Source organism: Anas platyrhynchos, chromosome 12 (assembly GCF_047663525.1).
Source record: "Anas platyrhynchos isolate ZD024472 breed Pekin duck chromosome 12, IASCAAS_PekinDuck_T2T, whole genome shotgun sequence".
Lineage (NCBI taxonomy): Eukaryota > Metazoa > Chordata > Aves > Anseriformes > Anatidae > Anas > Anas platyrhynchos.
In genome coordinates, this window is record NC_092598.1 from 6641326 (window position 1) to 6659356 (window position 18031).

The 18031-nt window shown below is 39.5% G+C and overlaps 1 protein-coding gene across 2 annotated transcripts; it reads right to left on the reverse strand.

Annotated features, from left to right (window-relative positions):
* Window positions 1-4646: 4646 nt before the first annotated feature.
* CLEC3A (C-type lectin domain family 3 member A) lies at window positions 4647-11713 on the reverse strand. Of its 2 annotated transcripts, none has more exons than XM_038185620.2 (3): window positions 10013-10281; window positions 8998-9078; window positions 4647-6717 (listed from the first exon to the last, which is right to left on the reverse strand). In XM_038185620.2, exons 1-3 carry the CDS (start codon window positions 10230-10232, stop codon window positions 6332-6334), a joined length of 687 nt encoding a protein of 228 aa, XP_038041548.1. In that variant the 5' UTR covers window positions 10233-10281; the 3' UTR covers window positions 4647-6331. The 2 variants fall into 2 exon arrangements, with proteins under 2 accessions (XP_038041548.1, XP_005018315.1); XM_005018258.6 differs by lacking the exon at window positions 10013-10281 and adding an exon at window positions 11230-11713 and having other exon boundaries at window positions 4650-6717.
* Between the last annotated feature and the right edge of the window lie 6318 nt (window positions 11714-18031).

Here is an 18031-nt window from a genome sequence, read left to right on the forward strand (position 1 = left end):
TATATAAGAGAAAGCCAAAGCTGTTTTCTTTATTATCTCTGATCTCAAAAGCTGCTTTTGCTCCTTGTACATTACAGGATTTCACAATGTAATCTGGGATGAATCCACAAACTGAACTGGATTCTCCACAAGATCTATCCACTGCCACATGGGTGTTTTGTTTTGTTTTTGTTGTTTTTGCTGTTTTTTCCGGCCACAAGATAAGTGCTTCCTTACAAAATCATCTAAAACCTAATTTTAAAAGGATATTCATATGGTCTTTTTTACATGTGCTACGGAAAATGCATAAAATAATTCACATTTTTTATAATGTATATACCAGCAAAACAACTTGTGAAAATGTAGTCCTATCTCTGTAAAAGTCATTAGGAATAAGTTACAAGAAAACATGAGCAAAAATGTTACACTTTGTTTAAAAGATTCCATGTCCAGACTAAACACTCAAGCCAATTCTTTAGAAAGATCTTGAAGTGTTGCAGCAGTGATTTTTAGTAAGTAATATTCTCAGCAAATGCTGTGTTTTAATCAGCAAAAGAGCATATCAGATGGTTGCAGATAATATGTATGATGATACCATGTGTATTAGTTTTCAGTGTTTATTGTTCTAGTGCACCTGAAATCGATACATGTATGTTGTTGGACTATTCAAAACAGCTTTAATAGAAGAGTTATATAAGAAAGCAGATGTGGAGACTTCTGATAAAATACTAGAAATGTCTACGCTGGTAAGCAGTGTTTGGTTTTTATATGTAAAACTGAAAGGATTCAAAATAATCTTAACAGTTCAGCATTTTACAATGTTATGAAATAAAATAATAGTTATGCAATTTTGAAAGCTGTATGTACACACTAGTGTGAAAGAAATGGCAGTGAAAACATGGTAATTTCCCCCAGTCTTCAGGCTCACTCCTTAGCTGGTATAAATCAGTACAGTTCCAGTGGGGTCAGTCAGATCATAACCTTATAAAGCACAAACTTCAGACAGCTTTACAGATTCAACATATAAAAATGAAATTAAGAAGATAATGTGTCAAGGTCTGTCCTTAGTATATATTGAGAATCTCTCACACTACAGCAGGAAAAGATATACTGACAGATATATTCAGAGGGTATATTCAGTTCCTTTCTTCTTGTTTCTGTTTTCAATCAATTGTTATTTCATAGATATACTTTTGCACCACATCTTTTTTTCACTGGAACCTGCTAATTCCTTTCATAATTCTTACTTCTTTTAGTGCAGAACAGCCTTATAGAGATGACCAGATTTTACAAATTTGCAATTTGCAATGTTACATGATTGGTATGGAATATACCAAGGACAGGTTGCTTCCAAGAATTGCCAGACTTTATTGCAGCAACAGACTAGGGGGTTAGCAGGATGAACGGGCTGAAACTTTCCTAGAAACATCTCATCTGTATCATAAACATCCTACAGCAGCACTCTTAACTCATAGAGGGTAAATGATGGGTTTGACGGCCTTTCCTCTGTTCTTGGATTACTTACCAGCAAGTGGTCTATGTACTGCTCTTGAGGCCAGTGGGGCAACTTGTGCTCATGCCCTTCAAAAAGGTTTATCTGCTCAGAGACTTCTAGGAAAAAAATGGAAAAACTCTCTGATATTTTTCCAAACAAGTAATACCAGCATCACCAAAACATTTTATAGTTGTTGTTTTTTGTTTGTTTGTTTGTTAAAAAAAAAAAAAAAAAGATATGAAAGCTCAAAAAAATTACTGGCAATACCAGTTTGTCTTCAATGGTTTACTCTATTGCTCTGGCATATATTTAATCAGTTAGGTCTGATGTGACTTTAACTTGGTTCTAACTTCTAATCAGGTGGGATAAAAGTAGCAGAGAAATCTATTTACTTAACTCCTGTCATTTACTAACTGAAAATTAATGATACCTGCCACTGCTAAAGCTCAAAACTGATCTATTTGCATTTTTAACTGTAATAACAAAAGTGGGCTGATAATGTCAATAACCCCAAAGCCAAGATAAATTTAGGTAAGAGTAAACATCTCTGAAGATAATGTTTGAACCTCTGACCTTGGTGCTCAGAATAGAGGGAGCTGTTTCTCATCTACTGTATCCACATAATTATGCCTATCAGCCTGAAAGTTTGCAGTAGCTATGTTCTTATATGAAATAGTTTAACTTTGTGTAGCATGTATGAAATATATATTTGCAGTAGGAACAGAAGTTGTTTTCTTTCCATTTTTCTAATCAATTAAAATTATAACATAAATATACACTGTACAATGCATTTGAACTAAGACAAATATCTCAGTCTTCAGCAGACTACAAGGAAATTAACTGAAATAGTGCCTTGTCAAATTTGGATGGCTTTCCTAGAATAAATTCACATGCACTATCCATGCTTCTACTTCATTATATTATTCCTTGCTTAATTAGATACTAGCCACAGTTTGTTTTGTGCTTTTAATCTTGGTATATTTTACATTGCTTTAGCTAGCTCAGACTGAGTGCTCAGCTAAGTATGGAAGATGATAATTTGTTTAACAGTGTGTTAGATTCATAGAGCAGTTCAACAGGAACCCATTCACTGCACTAATCTCATAGCTCACACTCATATAATTACTCTAGATGTACTGGAATAAATATGCAATATAGTACTTGTCAGTTGGATGCTGGGTATAGCATTCTCTGACCCGAGTCCCAAATGAGGTTGACTTGATGTGGGCTTTTCCATAGGAGGGAAATTCAGGGTCGCTGTCAGAAGACAGGGGAGCTCTGGAAGGAGCCATCTGCCCTCCTCACTCTCAGCTGCTGTCTTTGTAGTCTGGCACCTGGATCCTTCAGCCCAGCCCCCTCCACCACTCCCACACATGCACACTCAACCGCTGCACTCAGGACGGGGGTACACATGTGTCATAATTCTTTTCCTCCACTGGATCTGGTTCTTGGGGAAGGAAGATAGCCTAATGGCCAAGATACTGGCTGCAGGAGGTTTCATTTTCTGTTCCTTGCTCAGCAATTCTTTATTTCAATCCTTTACTTTTCAATGCTTCATCTTTCCCTATGAAAAATGGGGATTATAATCTTCCTTCTGACTATCTAGACTGTAAGTCTAGGCGGTAACCCCAAATCCACTGTATTTCAAACATGAGAAACCAGCACTGCACAGGACTCGCAACCCTCCCTGAGGGGCTGGAGAGCAGAGACTCCAGAGGGAGTCCAGCTGCCCTGCTCCCAGAGGAACTCGGGACAGATCTCCGCGGATCCTCTGTCTTGAGAACCCCTCTTTAGGGAGCGCCCCGGGACAGCCAGCGGCGAGAGGCGCTGCCCAGTGCCCGCTGCCCGGCCCCGCTCCTGCTTCAGCACCGGCTGCGGGCGGACAGCGGCCGGGAGGGCCGGGGAGGGGGGTGGCTTAGAGCAGTGTCCCAGCTTTGGCTGCATTTGGGGCAGGAAGGTTGGAGTGAAACTTCCCTTGGGGTGAGATAGAGGAGCAGGGAAATCCACAGGCAGATAAGGTGAAGTCTATGAGGGCAAATGTATGCGCAAAATAAGTGGGGAGAAAAATCACATAATATTTAACTTGTCATGATGATGCAGTTCTAGGGATGGTTTTAGGATTTTATTTTTTTAATTTTTGTATAGTCAGGGCCCAGTTCCTGAGGGTTTTTTTTGTTTGTTTGTTTGTGTGTTTTTGTATCACAATGACTGCTTGAAGAGAGAGTCCATGAAATACTTTGAGTTAAATATATATATATATATATATATATATATATATATCTGCCTAAAATGAGTGTTTGCTAATACTTGTCATCAAACACAGAAATAATGTTATGTTTTGCTGCTGAATATTAAGCACTTCAGAAAATTAACATGAAGGCTTTCAAAAATGTATAGTTTTCTTGCTAACATACTAGTATGTGCTTGGACAAGTTACACTGCACTTTACCTTTAGGAAATAGTAGGAACTAGAAGCAACATTTTCCACGGTAATAGCACTTAAATAACACTTCAAACTTTGTAGGGTCTTCATTCTGCTCTTGTACCACTAGGTGGGAGTGTTGGAGCTTTTTCCGTGGTTGGTTTGCCTAAAAAGTTGCTGTCGTGTCTTGCTGAATTCCCGGCCACCCAAGTAATCCCTAACTGAATGGTGATGACAGCCCAGTATGGAAATGGGGAATCACTACGTGACCGCCCCCGCCCTCATGCTGTCCCCATCCGCAGGGCAGAGTAACAATACTGCACGAAGTAAGGACCGTCAGCTAATGAAGGCTGTCAGGAATCGGGAGCAGGACTTGTGGCTCTTAATTCCCTTTGGGCAGCTGTGCATGCCTGTAATGGGGACCAGGGTGCAGCCTTTGCAGGGGTGAGGTACCCAGGGCTGGAATTTGCAGTGAAAACATCACCAAGAGACCTGAGAGGATTTCAGAAACTAATTACAGGAGACCAGGTAGAGAATCTAATAATTTAGGGATCTGCTTGGAATGGAAAAGGCAGGCAATGCCCTACATTATCACGAGAGAGGAAAATAATTGATAAATGTTCACCAATAACATCTATAACTGTTTTCATCTCCTGCCTGCAATTTTAGAAACTTGGCTCTACTTCAAAGTAGATTGAAGAAAATAGGACATAAATTTTATAGACTCATTGCAGTTTGATAGTGGTTTATTGTAAATTGGTTCTTGAATTTGCAGTGAATTGTTAATTTGACTGTAGCTGTAGGGATATGCTCAGATACTGACCTATTTCAGACAACCCAAACTCTTAATTGCGTTAAAATGTAGGTAAAGAGAGTATTGCTTCCCAAACTCAGTAAAGATTGGTAGATTTTGAGAGAAAAATTGGAATGTCCAGGGACTTCTTGCTCCTTTAACTCAGAAGCCAAGTAAAAGAAGTCAGAATTAGACCCATTTTACAAATTAATAAAGTGCTGGAAAAGTGAATTAATTACAACACATATTACAGGGCTGCATAGAGTGTTTGCATCTCATACAACACTTATGCATATAGGGACCTAAATTTTGTTGGTACATGAGTAAAGAAAAGCTGCAGTATAATTTGCCAAAAGATCTTTTGAATCCTCAAGAAAGTACTAGGAAGAATGGCCTTTGAGTGGATGCTTAAGCTTTCAAAAATACTACTATATTTAAATACCAGTAATTGCACATTTATTGCACAAATTAAGAAAATCTGCACAATTAAAAGAGAAAAAGTAGAAAATAGCCTTCAAGCAACAATATATTTAAATCATTAACTGAAATTCCCTTACACAACAGAGAAACTGCAGTTTGTAACATGAAGGCAAATCTATATTGTGATGTTAAGACAGCAAAAGAACAACCAGCACATTTTACTTCATTTTCAAACATTGGCTGTTAAACTGAAGAATTTACGTGTGGCCAAATGAGTGATGGTTTGGCCCCATTCCTTTGTGCCAGTCAGGCATGCTACCTGCAATGTGGAGAGAGGGGTACTCTCCCCTCTGTTCATGCATTCACACAGTGTTACTGTCTGAATTATAAAGCCTCCTTCTGATCCTGCAGGAGAGGCTTTTGCACATCTAACTAAGGACATCTAACATTTAACATTTTGCACATCTAACCATCCTAGAGGTATGATCTAGTCCCAGATTGCTTTCTTCTATGGGAATCTTCTAAATAACATTTAATATTTAGCCATAATTGAGACATTTAAAAGCAAACATATTTAGAGTAACTGATGTTTAGAACAGCTATTTCCCCATTTTCTAGCAGTGTATCACTTTTTACTCCATGTAGTTTAAAAACTAACATCAGATTTTCATTACATTTAGCTTTTTAGCCCAAGGTAAAACTTGGTCACAGATTTTTCCTGTTAAACTCCATAGGGATGATGGCCATTTTTCACAGAAGCTTACATTACACCAGAGTCCTCCTTACACTCTGGGGCTAAGATGACCCCTACATCTTCTATTAGCACATGGCCCCATGAGGCAAGCTTCTGTAAATTTCCAATAAGTTCATTAGAGATCTGAGACAAAGCAAATACCTTCCTACATGGAGATACAGAATTCAGAAACAGCTGAGTTCCAGCAACCCGAACATCAGGCTGAAATAACATGGCAAAAGATGATGCAGTATAGATCAAAACATAATATATATTCCTGTACATGATGAGAGCACTCACTAAATATAACATTTTAAGCATCTGAATAGAAAATAAATTAATAAAGGAAAACTCTGTTTCAGGAAAGAGTGACTACAAGGCAGGAGACAGATACTTTTAATTCACCACTGTCTAAGTGGGAGGGGCTACTAACAAGCAAAACTGCTTGTTAATAACCCAAAACATGGTCATGGTCATTTGTGTATGAAATTATGGGATCAAAAATTCACAGATATATCTTTTGGCAGTACGGCAGACTTCATCCACCCACTTGCCTTGTGATGAAAAAAAGACACAATTTTCACGCTTCCCCCCATTTGGTTGGGCACGATCCCAGTTGAAGTACTGTAGAGCCATGCCATTGACATCAACAAACTTCCCTTCGTTTACCATGTCATTGACACCCAGCCAAAACTCAGACACTCTAGGCATGCTTTTCTTGCCATAGTCTCGAAGAGTATTTGTTTCATCGCTATTCCTTGGGATAGCCAGAGTCCCTCCCTTGGCTATGCAGTCTTCATTGGCTTCATGAAAATGCTTGGTGCCTTCTGATATGAGGTAGCACTTCTTATGGGCCTTTGTCCCACGAAGACAGACTGTGAACAGATATTGGTTTGCAGCTTCAGTAAAAAGTAAAAGCTTTGAATGATGTTTCCTAAAATGATCGTTTTCTAAAGATCTATCCCTTCAAAATCTAAATTGAAATGAGGTAAAGTGGCTTAAATCTATAAAACCTTTTTGAAAAGCTAGAGCACCCTCACCACTGAGCTTGCGTGACAATCTGAACAAAGTAATATAAACATTTGCATTTATAAATCTGTTTGGCTTTAGTTCTACTGGAACATATCAGGGAAGTCTTGCTGTAAACTACAAGTATACTAGAACATGACTTTGGCATCTGCTCTGTGACTGAAATTGCCTTGCAGAACCATTGTCAGAGTTCTTCCAGCCTGAGATGTGTCTGGGCAGGCTTGCAGGAGTCAATCCTTAAGCTTCACTCTCCAGCTCTCCTAATGCAGGTATGTGACAAATATGACTCTCACAAGAAAAATTACAAGAGAACTGTCCTCAGAGAAGTGTTGCTTCTGAGTTGATGAAAGTAGCAAAGGGCTTGAATAAAATAGTGCAATAGTTATTTTTAGAATCTGCATCTGACTACTTCCATCCCATTTCATTTATTGCTTAAACTCATCTTGTACTTATGTTAGAAATGTCATGAAACAAGATGAACATCTTCTGCCCTGATGTTTTCTATAGTCTGTTTCTAATTCCTGTCATCTGTTCTAGTTAAAAAATAAATTAAAAGGTAATTATGTATCTGATCAATGGAATATTGAAATCCAATCTGGACCATATCCTATGTCTAATTTTTTTTAGTAATTTTAGTTGCAATTGTCATTGCATTCCTTGGCTGCATTTTCTAGATAACCTCTTTATATTTGTGCTTATACTTCAGACTTTGTCCTTTCCAAGTGCTAAGCTAGACAATGAGCAAAGAAAAGTAATGAAGATATTTGCTAAATTTTTAATTCTTTAACAAATTTATATTCATAGGAAAGATCAGAGAGACCTTATCTACTTCAACAAGGATGCAGTAATGATGGAGACCAGCCCTCTTTAGGGAGGAAGTATGTGCTGCTAAATGGCAAGTGGCAACATTTCACCATATGCAGAAAGGAGAACTAGGAAATTCAAGCAAAAGAAGGAATCAGATTGTATTATTCCTTCAAAGTGCTTGCAGCTAAAAAATCTACTTTCTGAAATATCATAAAGGCGTTAATGAATGCAGTCAGAGCTACAGGGGTCATAGGTCTCTTTTTGCCAAATTTGGAATCCAGTTGAACAGTGTTGGTTCTGAATTTAGAATACAGCTCAAAATAAGTTTTGAGTATAGCAAATCTCCTGGCTCTGGTTTCATTTCTAAGCCACTGCATACTTACTCTCAAGCTCCTTCTGGAAGCAATACAAGAACTACTTTTAAACAAGAACTACTTGTCTAGCATGGTTTTCCTCTTTGAAGAAATTTCTAAAGTCCTCTTATAAGAAATTTAAAAGAAAAATATTTAATAAAGCTCAAAAAACTCTGTGTAACCCAAAATGCAAAACAGGACATCCCAGATATTACCATCCCTAAGCAAAATATGTTCTATTTCATGTGAATGATGTAATTTCCTCTGTAGTGTCCTCCTGAATGTGTTTAAATGCCAAGTTTTGTGTCAACAGCTGTGAAAAAGCAGAACTGTCTAGTAGGTGTGCATGTATTTACCCTTCTTATTTTGTTTGGAAATTTCCATCTGACTATGAAATATTTAAAGGACTCTGCACATTGATATAGGATACTTCTGAACTCACAATGAACGCTACGTAGAAATTGTAAGGCAACATTCACGTTTGCATTCAATGTTGCAATCTGCACACCTTAAGAAAACTCAGTCTTTTTTTTTTTTTTTTTTTTTTTTTTTTTTTGAGATTCTCATCCTTTTCCATGGCCATTTTTGTCTTGATCATTAGCCCATGTTTATTTCTGAGCTGGGAACCCAACTCGTTGACCATCTAAACTTTCAAACCCAGCAACCCTCATGCCCTTTTCTGGTTATGTCTAGAGTGCCCAAGAAGGCAAAGGCAGTCCTTGCTCCAGAATGATTATTGCTCTTAGTGAAGAGCCACCACTTGTACACCATTAGTTCATACTTGATTTTCCCCAAATACTTCCTTCAACACTTGTTTTACCATTATAGCAGTGTCATGCTATGGTTCTAAGGAGATGTATTTCTCAGTCACAAATCCCCTTAAAGAGACAGATGAGAGTAAAGAGCATGAGAGAATGAAGGCAATGATAACTTCTTGAAACCATTGACCAGTGTAAGCTGCTTTACCTGTTTGAAGTGCTTGCATTTCTTTGAGAGCATTTACTTCTCGCCACAATTTGTCAATCTGAGTCTTTAGGTCATCTTTTTCTTAAATAAAACAAATACAGAGAAATAAGCAGATATACAAGGAAAAGAAAAAAAATCACATTATTTTTTATATGAACAGCTGTTGGGTTTCTGAGGTTTCTGAGCTAAGGTATATTTTGTCTTTTTTAAGAGTTTTCCTTAATGAAAGGTTTTCTGTAGGGTTAGTATATATATATTAAAAAAATATATACACCATCATACTTTTAATCTTATTTTCAGTTGGACCATATCCTGGTAACTAGTTCAAAATCATCAACTGTTGCTGCTAATCAATATTTAGTTTGCTGGTATCTATTTTATAGCAAAATTTGCCTATTTACTTTTGCACCTGTACAATGTGGTGTGTGGATATACATGTATGTATACATAGATATATACGTATATGTATCTGCTATAAAAATAACAGCAGAACAGAAGTTGTAATTATTCAAAGAAATGTTATTTCTGTGAGCATAAAATTTATACACAAATCTTGTTTTAATACAGTGAAGGACGTTGACATAATCTAAGTTCATTGCCTGAATGCATGCAGACAGGCTTGCTGAGCTGCAGTCTCACGTACCCTGATGGAAGGAGGAGCCTTCCATCAGTACAGAGAAGGCCTGGTGACTTAAGTCACTCACATTCAGCCTAAATCACCATTTTGTGACACTTAGAAAAGTACCAACAAGATGGTGAGACAAAAAAAAAGACATGAATTTGCACACAATAACTCCGTTTCCATGTCTTTTCCGTTTTTCCCCTTAATCGTTATACTAGCCCACCACAATCAAACAACTAGCAGACACGTTTCCATTGCACAAGATTACAATTTGATTGCAGCAGTAACCAGACCTTCCAGAAGCCACAGTAAAGAGCATGAGGAATAAATAAGCTCTTTCACAAGCAGCAGAACTAACAAACCCACAGTTCCTACAGATTCGTGTTACATCACCTAATCCTCCAGCTGCACCCCAGAAAGCTTGTCCCTCCTGCACATTCCCTCCAGTCAGAGGGAGGGACCTTGGCTGTCCTTCGTGACTCCCTGGCTCCCTAGGGCAGAACTCCCAGTCCATGCTTGCTCCTCCCCACAATTCCCATTTCCAGTTCGTAGTGACATCTCCATGTTCCCTGTCTGCTTTGAAAGAGGCAAAAAGCAGAACAGCTGAATGCATGCAGCTGGTACAACCTTTTCATAGTGGCACACAACACAGATTTTTTTTTGCACCCACATTCTGAATTTCACAGTATCAGGCAACTTATCTTTAGTACCTCCATTATTCTGCTAAATTAGTTCAAATGCAAAAGTTATTAGGGGAAAGCTGACAGACAAATGTGCTGGCAACACTAATCTATAAGCAGCATTTCCTTAGGACATCAAGCAAAAAACTAAAGAGATCCAAAGGGAGAAATAAATATATATAACTTTATAGCTCCAAAGCAGCATAATCATGTTGTAAAATGACTTTGTCAAAGCTGTATTTTTTTTCCCACTGACTAGAAGTTTAAATATTTGCCATTAGTGTAACCTCCATCATACACTTTTATTAGAAATAAGCCTTTAAATTAAGTACACAGACTTTTCCAAACACTGGTCAATGGTTTTGTATTTGCTTTGTAAGCTTTGCTCTGGGAATTTATTCTTTTTCTGCTAATTCCTTTTTATTAGTTTGACTTGCCATTTCGCCATACTTCTCACACAAGTAAAGTAATATCCCACAAATATTACACAGGCGTTCTGTTAAAATTAGGAAATGGACAAAAATTTGAACAATACCCTCAAAGCTTTAATATTTTATTCTGTTCTTTTCCATCATGTGTACACGAATTTCTGATCTTAGCCAATATAACTGTGTAACTAGGAATGATTGGCCAGAGTCCTCCCTCAGCTGTACCTGTGAGCCCTAAATAATATCAACAGAAATGAACAGGCATAACCGAGCAAGGTATTTATACCTGCTATACAGCTCTATTTCTATAAATCATTCCAGCACATTATTCTTGGTTTTACTGACACGAAAGTATTTTAAAGGCAAATATAAGATACGATCAACTATCATTTGTTAATAAACATTTGCATAATGCTACTTTCTGATTCATGCAATGTTAAGTACAAAGTAAACTTGGATAGTCTATAAGCCTCTATCCCTCCTCCCAGTTAAAACCCAGTACCTTTCACTCTACGTTTGCTGTGCTTCCTGGCTTTGAATTTGGAAGCCTGGCTGATGGTCTGATCCAGCAGTAAAATACTTATGAGTAGAAAAATCCTAAGCCCGGTTTGTGCCATCTCTTTTCTTAAGAACTTAAAAAGAAGCTTCAAGAAATTCTCTTCAGCGGCTGCAAGAGCAAGTCACATAGACACATCTCACCAGGGACTGACTGAGGTCAGTTTTATAAAAGCGTAGTGATAGGGTTGGCTGCACTCCTTGCTTACGAAATGTGTTTAATACTTAAGCTGGCTGTAGCATAAGGTACCCCCTTGTTCTCACATCTCATCTGAAATTCCTGTTTCCTTTTCGGGTTCAGCTGGGACAGGTTGCTTTTAAGGGCACTGAACAGTGCATGGATTGCCACAAATGAATGCCATTTCTTCAGAGATTAAGTTTTATTTTTGAAGCTAAAGGTATGCATAAGCAGATGGATGCTCAAAAACACCTAGTGCAATGTCAGCCTCAGGAAGGAGGGGGTAGCCAAAAGGTTTCTACAAACCTAACAGGCTCACCCAAGGTGGCTCTGACCCAAGCTGGTTAAGTTTAGACAAAAGCCATGATCTTATTTATATTCAAACAACAACAAAAAGTCACCCATGAGTGAGTATTGCAGCTGTACACAAAAACACAGACATATATAATATATATACAGTATGATCACATTGTTAGGAGTACAGTCCTTATTTAATGAAGAGCTCATAAGCACCTACTAGATATTGCTGCATTTCTGATAATGAACAGGATTTGCTACCAGCAGAGTCTAGCTCAGAGAACAAAATATTGTGACACTCTTCCAAAGGTTCCCAAGTCCCAGCATGGCTCTCAGTAAAACACAAAACACTGGAAGCAGGACAGTGGCTGTCTAGACTCTAGCTGTCTAGTCTTTATTAAATGAATATAGTTATGACAGGGTCCTATCCACCCAGGACTGTCTAAAAAACTGCTCACTGAATGCAAGCTGCCCATTTCAGTGCACAGCTAAAAGTGGAAAAGGCTGTCATTCCTGCTAGCACACCAGAAACCAAAAGGTGAGCTGTCAGAGAGAAAAACAGAAATCTTTGCAAGGGTCTAGTACAAGATTTAGCCTGTCATTTAGAACTAACCCTAAGTTCAGGGTTGATCCATATTTTATCCAGAGATATTAGGGCATCAATGGAAGTTAATTAAAGGCAAACAGCTGAATCAATAGCCTCCAGTTAGATTTTCACTTGGTCCCTTCTCAGAGGCTGTGGAATTGCACATGAAGTGGATCCTGAACCTCTGCAGCTTGTTGCCTGACACACTGAACTCGTGCTGATTTAACTCAGTGAGGGAGCTGGAATCCCAGGAGGTGTTTCAGGTGGAGCTCAGCTGTCCCAGCTGCAGGGCCAGCAGGTCCAGAGAGAGGCAGGAGCAGCACTTGGGGTCAGCAGGCACTTTAGTGTGTCTTTAAAGACATAGCACTATAATGAACTTGTTTCTTCTCATTGACTTTGCTAACAAATGTTTTGTCTGTGAAATGAGTCTGAAAGAAAGAGTTGTACTCTAGTGAGGTAAGCTCAGAACTCACTAGAAATGAAGGAATAAAGAAAACCCAAATTTGGTATTCTGAGAGTCCTTGGCAAAGAGCCCAAGTGAAAGCCTGTGCTTTTTGGAGTATGCCAAGTTATGTCCTTTTAAGAACAGACTGAAACTCTGTTTTGAAAGCTTTATCCACCTTGTTTCAGTAGTCTCTTTGAGCATTTTACAAGCTTAGTTGGGCTTTACTCCTAAAACCCGAATTGTAATGCTCTCTTTGAAGCTGCTGTGAGAAGCCACAGGGTTATAGGGGATTGTTGGTCTAGAATCTGTCTAGAGCATCTGAAAAATAGGTTTCACACTTGTGACTAATCTATAGCAACAGAGAAAGTGAGTTTAACTTCTTGTATACAGTGTGTGGGCAGGAGAGTCAGAGAAAAGTCAAAATATGTTGCTGAGAACATGTAAACTCTCGGTGCTACTGTGAAGAAGCAGAAAATGCCTCCACATAGGAGGCCTAGAGCCTCGCCAAAGTAAATACCAGCCTGTGTATGGTCTAGAAACCGGCATTACAATGTCATTTAGAGTTGTAATTTTTCTTTTACAAGCAGTTATAGTGATATAATATATCCCAGAGAGCAAACAAAGTTATGCATATACAGAAGTAATTTTTCTTGGGACTAATTACTCCACTTTCCCTATCAGAATGTGCTATATAAATATAATAGCTTCATACCTTTACAGCTGCATCCAGACTAGGATGGGATTGTACTTTTTTATTCACACCAGTATAATAGAGCTTCTTCATATAGACAAAACTGTATTTTCTCTTGAAGTGCTCAGCTGGAAAAGAAACATCTTGCAGAAGCCATGGCTGCTGTATGGCGCAGGCACCTGGGTGGTTTTATGGCTCACACTTCCCCAACTCATTCCATTTGCTTTCAAACAACTGAGCCATTCAGAGCATAAGCATCCTTTGGTGAAAAGTTCATTTCAGTTTCTTCACTGAGGCTCTGCAAGGTAAAAAGTCTATTCCCCTCAGAGACAGTTCCACCTTTATGTGCTTCTGTCAACTGGCTCAGAGAAACTCTTTATGCAGCTGTTTTTTCCTCTCCATTCTCAGCCATCTCTGGGTTTGTGGAAAGAACATGCAATTGGGCAAAGAGAATGAGAAGTCAGTGTAAGATGAGGACTGGATGCTGGACTGAGATCCTGAAACAGGTCTGGCTGCAGAAGTCATTTCCTGTTATGTGGAATAAGATCTATGTAGGGGGATCACGTCCTTTGTTATCCCCTGAGGTAGTAGAGCTACGAATAAAACACTACTTGTAAAATATTTTAAAGAAAGTTACTGCTTCAGTCTCAGAAAAGCAAACTACTCCCATATTGCTATTAGGATGTATGTGTTTTCCTGAGGTCTGCAGTCCCCTCCAGGTTTCAGAGCTAATTGCGTTGTGACATGTCTAACCAAAGGAGAAACTGGGGATTTCTATCTCCTGCTGGAATCAGAGCAAGTTTTTCAGCAGCTTTTCAGTTACAGAAAACTCAGATCATCATAGGATTTGGGGAAAAAAGCTTGTACGTGTGTAATTATTTGCCTGTTCTACTCAGAGTGTAAAGAAGAAACGAAAACTGATCAGAGCTGTTACCAGGCTAAGGAATTTCAAGTGGGGCAAACCCAAGGGCCAACATAGCCAACTGAATTAGGTAACACAAAGGTTAGTAAAGGGTTTAGCACCCCCCAGCATTAGTTTTTACAACTGACTTGGGTGGTAGATGGGATCCACTGGCTGATTTTTCATTTGTTTCATTTAAATGCAAGCAATGTTGCAGATTCTGCCAATCATGGAGTATGTCATGCTTGGAAAATTACTGTGTGCTTGGTTTCTTTGGCCTTAAAAAGACTTACAAAGTCTTTCTTAAGGATTTGATCCCAGTCCAACCAGGTATGAAGCAGGATTATGGCTGACATCCCAACACCAAAGTTATTTTGGGGAAATTTGTACAAACAAGCTGTGTGTTTGGAAGAGGGAAGGGCAAACCTTATGGTATGTGAGGTTCTGTGAAAATTCTAGATTATATTTTGGGGTTGTGCAATCAGTTCAGGTTTTTTCCTGTCATACTAATTCGCTCTTTTGAAAGGCAATTTTTAAGCTTTGAGGGTTCTGCTCTGTCTCTTAGAAAAAAAGGAGATTCCAGATTTATTGTGAGCCCAGGCTGCCCAGCAGTGACTTGTGCTGAAGGTCATTGAGTGTTGAAACGAGGGCATTCAGGATACGTAGGTGTGTAAAGCTTCTGTTCCAAATGCATCCTCATCAGGCAGTATGTAACTGGTAATAGGGTTGATCAATAAATAGGCTTTTCTAGTTTTCTTTCTAGTTTCAGGACAGCATTTTGAGCTTCCTGAGTGTTTTTTGTATCTTCTGTTTGAGGTCTTTGCCACAACAGCTTCTCACAGCTGGGCCTGAACAAGCAGAGAGGATGGTAAAGAATATGCAAGAAGCCACACAAGGACTTACATCTATCACACATGTATTTAGGGCAAATTTCTTTTTCTGGGCTGTGTGTCTTGTCTGTGCTCTTTTCATTCTCTTGCAAAGGCAGGGAATAGAGGTTAAGGGTTGTAAAGCTGTAAAAGTAATGCTGATAAATTCAGAAAAGATTCAGAATTCAGAAGGGATTCACCAGATCCGCTCTCTTTGGTTACCCATCCAATGCCACTGTGCACTGATAAGGTTGCCTTCTTACAGGGTTCAGACATCTGAAAGAAGTAGCACAATTGCCAAATATTTTCTGTTACTTCAGGGCTTTAGCAGCAAAAAGAAGTGGTGCTGAGCATTTTGTTCACTGCCATTGCCTATTTCTTTGGGCAGGAAGGACCCCAAGGAAATTGTTCCTTGTCTGGAGTTAAATGCTTTGAGGTTATGTGTAATGTGCAAAGAGAGCAAAATGAAATCACCCCCAAACCAGAGACTGTTTTTACAGATCAGGTGACTCCGTGTCATCTCTGAAGATAAGGGAATTCAGGGGAAAATGTAAAGCTTTGGTTTCTTTGCAATCCAGGTGCAAATAAAAGAGTTGAATGGGGTCTTTTGAAATGCTATTCCTGAGGACTTGGCAAGGTTTCCACGTTGGGAATTACTGGCGGCAGCTCAGTTTGTTTAGCCCTCGGGGTGCGTGTGAGAACGTGTCTCTTTCTCTTTTGTAAACATAAAATACGCGTTGTGCTTATTTTTCTCCTGCAATGTGTGCTGCCTTTTTTCCTTCCAGGAAATGATCTAAAAACATCCTGAGCATTTAATTTCTCCCCTTAAATATTTTATTTTTGATCGCCACGTATCTCTAACCTGAGGTTTTCCAGCTTTACGTTAACACGGTCTTAACAGGTTCTGCTCATCCATACATGTGCCAGACAAAGCAATTTGGACAAAGCTTGGATTTAGCCACTGTAGCGCTCACAAGACACTCTGAATTGCACACTCACAGGTTCAGAGCAGGTTACTAACAGTGCAGCTTTGCTTGAAGCCAGTAGGACTCGCCAGAGTAAGGATTACATTTTGGCTTGTGTAGACATTTGTAGGATTTTCCTATACCAGATGGAAAACCAGACCTTCTCAGGAGTGTGATCACATCTCCCTTCAGTGTCTGCACTTCACAGAGGACTCAGATTCTCTGCTTGAGGGCTGAGGAGGGGGCTTTGGCCACCCACAAACCTGAGTTCCCACCTCATGTATGTCCATATGGCTGCTGAGGCCCCTGTCTCTGGCACCAGAGCTCCCGCAGTGCTGCTGCTGCACAGCCTGGTGTGGCTGCCTGCTGACAGGACACTGACTGGGGGCTGCCAGCCTGGCCCGCAGCAAGGAGCCAAGCCACAGGGCTGTCACACAATGTGCAAACAGCTGACCCTGCTTTACTGTGCCTTAGAAGCAGCACTGCTCCCATGCACAAGCATAATCAGCTCACGCACCAGTCCCTGGAGCTGGAAAACATGTGATGTTGTCCAAGTAAAAGACTTTTATTTTAAAATATAAAGGAGTTTTTTAGCTGCCTGGTTAGGAAAGAAAAATAGTGCCTAAATGTAAGTGTTGGGGTGATGTCTGCTTGTCTACAGACAACTCAGCCTCCTTGCTGGAGGGTGGGAAAGGGGCAGTGACAAATAGTAAAGCAGGCCCCAGCACCATGCACCACACACACATCTCCGTGCTCCCATCATGGGACAAAAGTGCAAATCACACATCACTTGCTGGGAGACTCTCACACAGGGAGGCTGCGTGAGGGTGGAAAAGAGAAATAACCTGTATCTGTGCTTTTTTTTTTCTTTTTTTTTTTTTTTTTTCCTAACAACCTATTGAGAAATAACTTCAATTTTGGGGAATGCTGGAAAACATGAAACTGCTCTGTAGAGGTGGGGGATGCCCTTTGACCCCATGAGCCAGGTACCACCAGGAAACCTGAGCTGTGGGGTTCTAGTGTCAGCTCAAGCAGCTAGAGGTGTGCAAGGCTAAGGTCATATACCCAGACAAAATATACAATATTCTGGGAAACTCTTTAAAAAGGGCTTGTTGTCACACCATGATTTGTAAGCAAGACAGTGAGGGGGAGAAGGGAAATTTGTATTATCCCTTGTATCCAACTGCAAAGGCAGCTGGTGCTTACATCCATCCAGAGCCTGAAACCTGGCCTCTTTCTAATTGTGCTTTAGTGTTATAGTGTCTTCCTAGCCCATGGTGCTACATTTTGTGCATGAGCCTGCTGCACAGCCTTACACATCAGGGAAGTGCAAGTTCAAAACTGCATTCAGACTTGAAGATTTTCAACACTGAAAATTGCTTCCTCAGTGGCAACTAGAACAGCAGGAATAAACAGGCTATTTATTAAAATATTTTCACATAACAGTTTCAAATTGAAATGGTTCTGGCATTTGCTGAGTAATTTAGATGTTATGTAAATGTAAGCAGCACAGCGTTTTTCATTGTTACGTTATTCATTGTCATGTGCCTCCTCACTGCAGTTTATTCTTATTTCCAGCAGATGTCTTAAGCGCCCTAGAAATGATTAGGATAGGTCCGATTTTGTGTTGCTAATCACAGAATTTCTAGGTTGGAAGAGACCTCAAGATCATCGAGTCCAACCTCTAACCTAACACTAACAGTCCCCACTAAACCATATCCCTAAGCTCTACATCTAAACATCTTTTGAAGACTTCCAGGGATGGTGACTCCACCACCTCCCTGGGCAGCCTGAAAATCCGGCACAGCAAAAGAGAA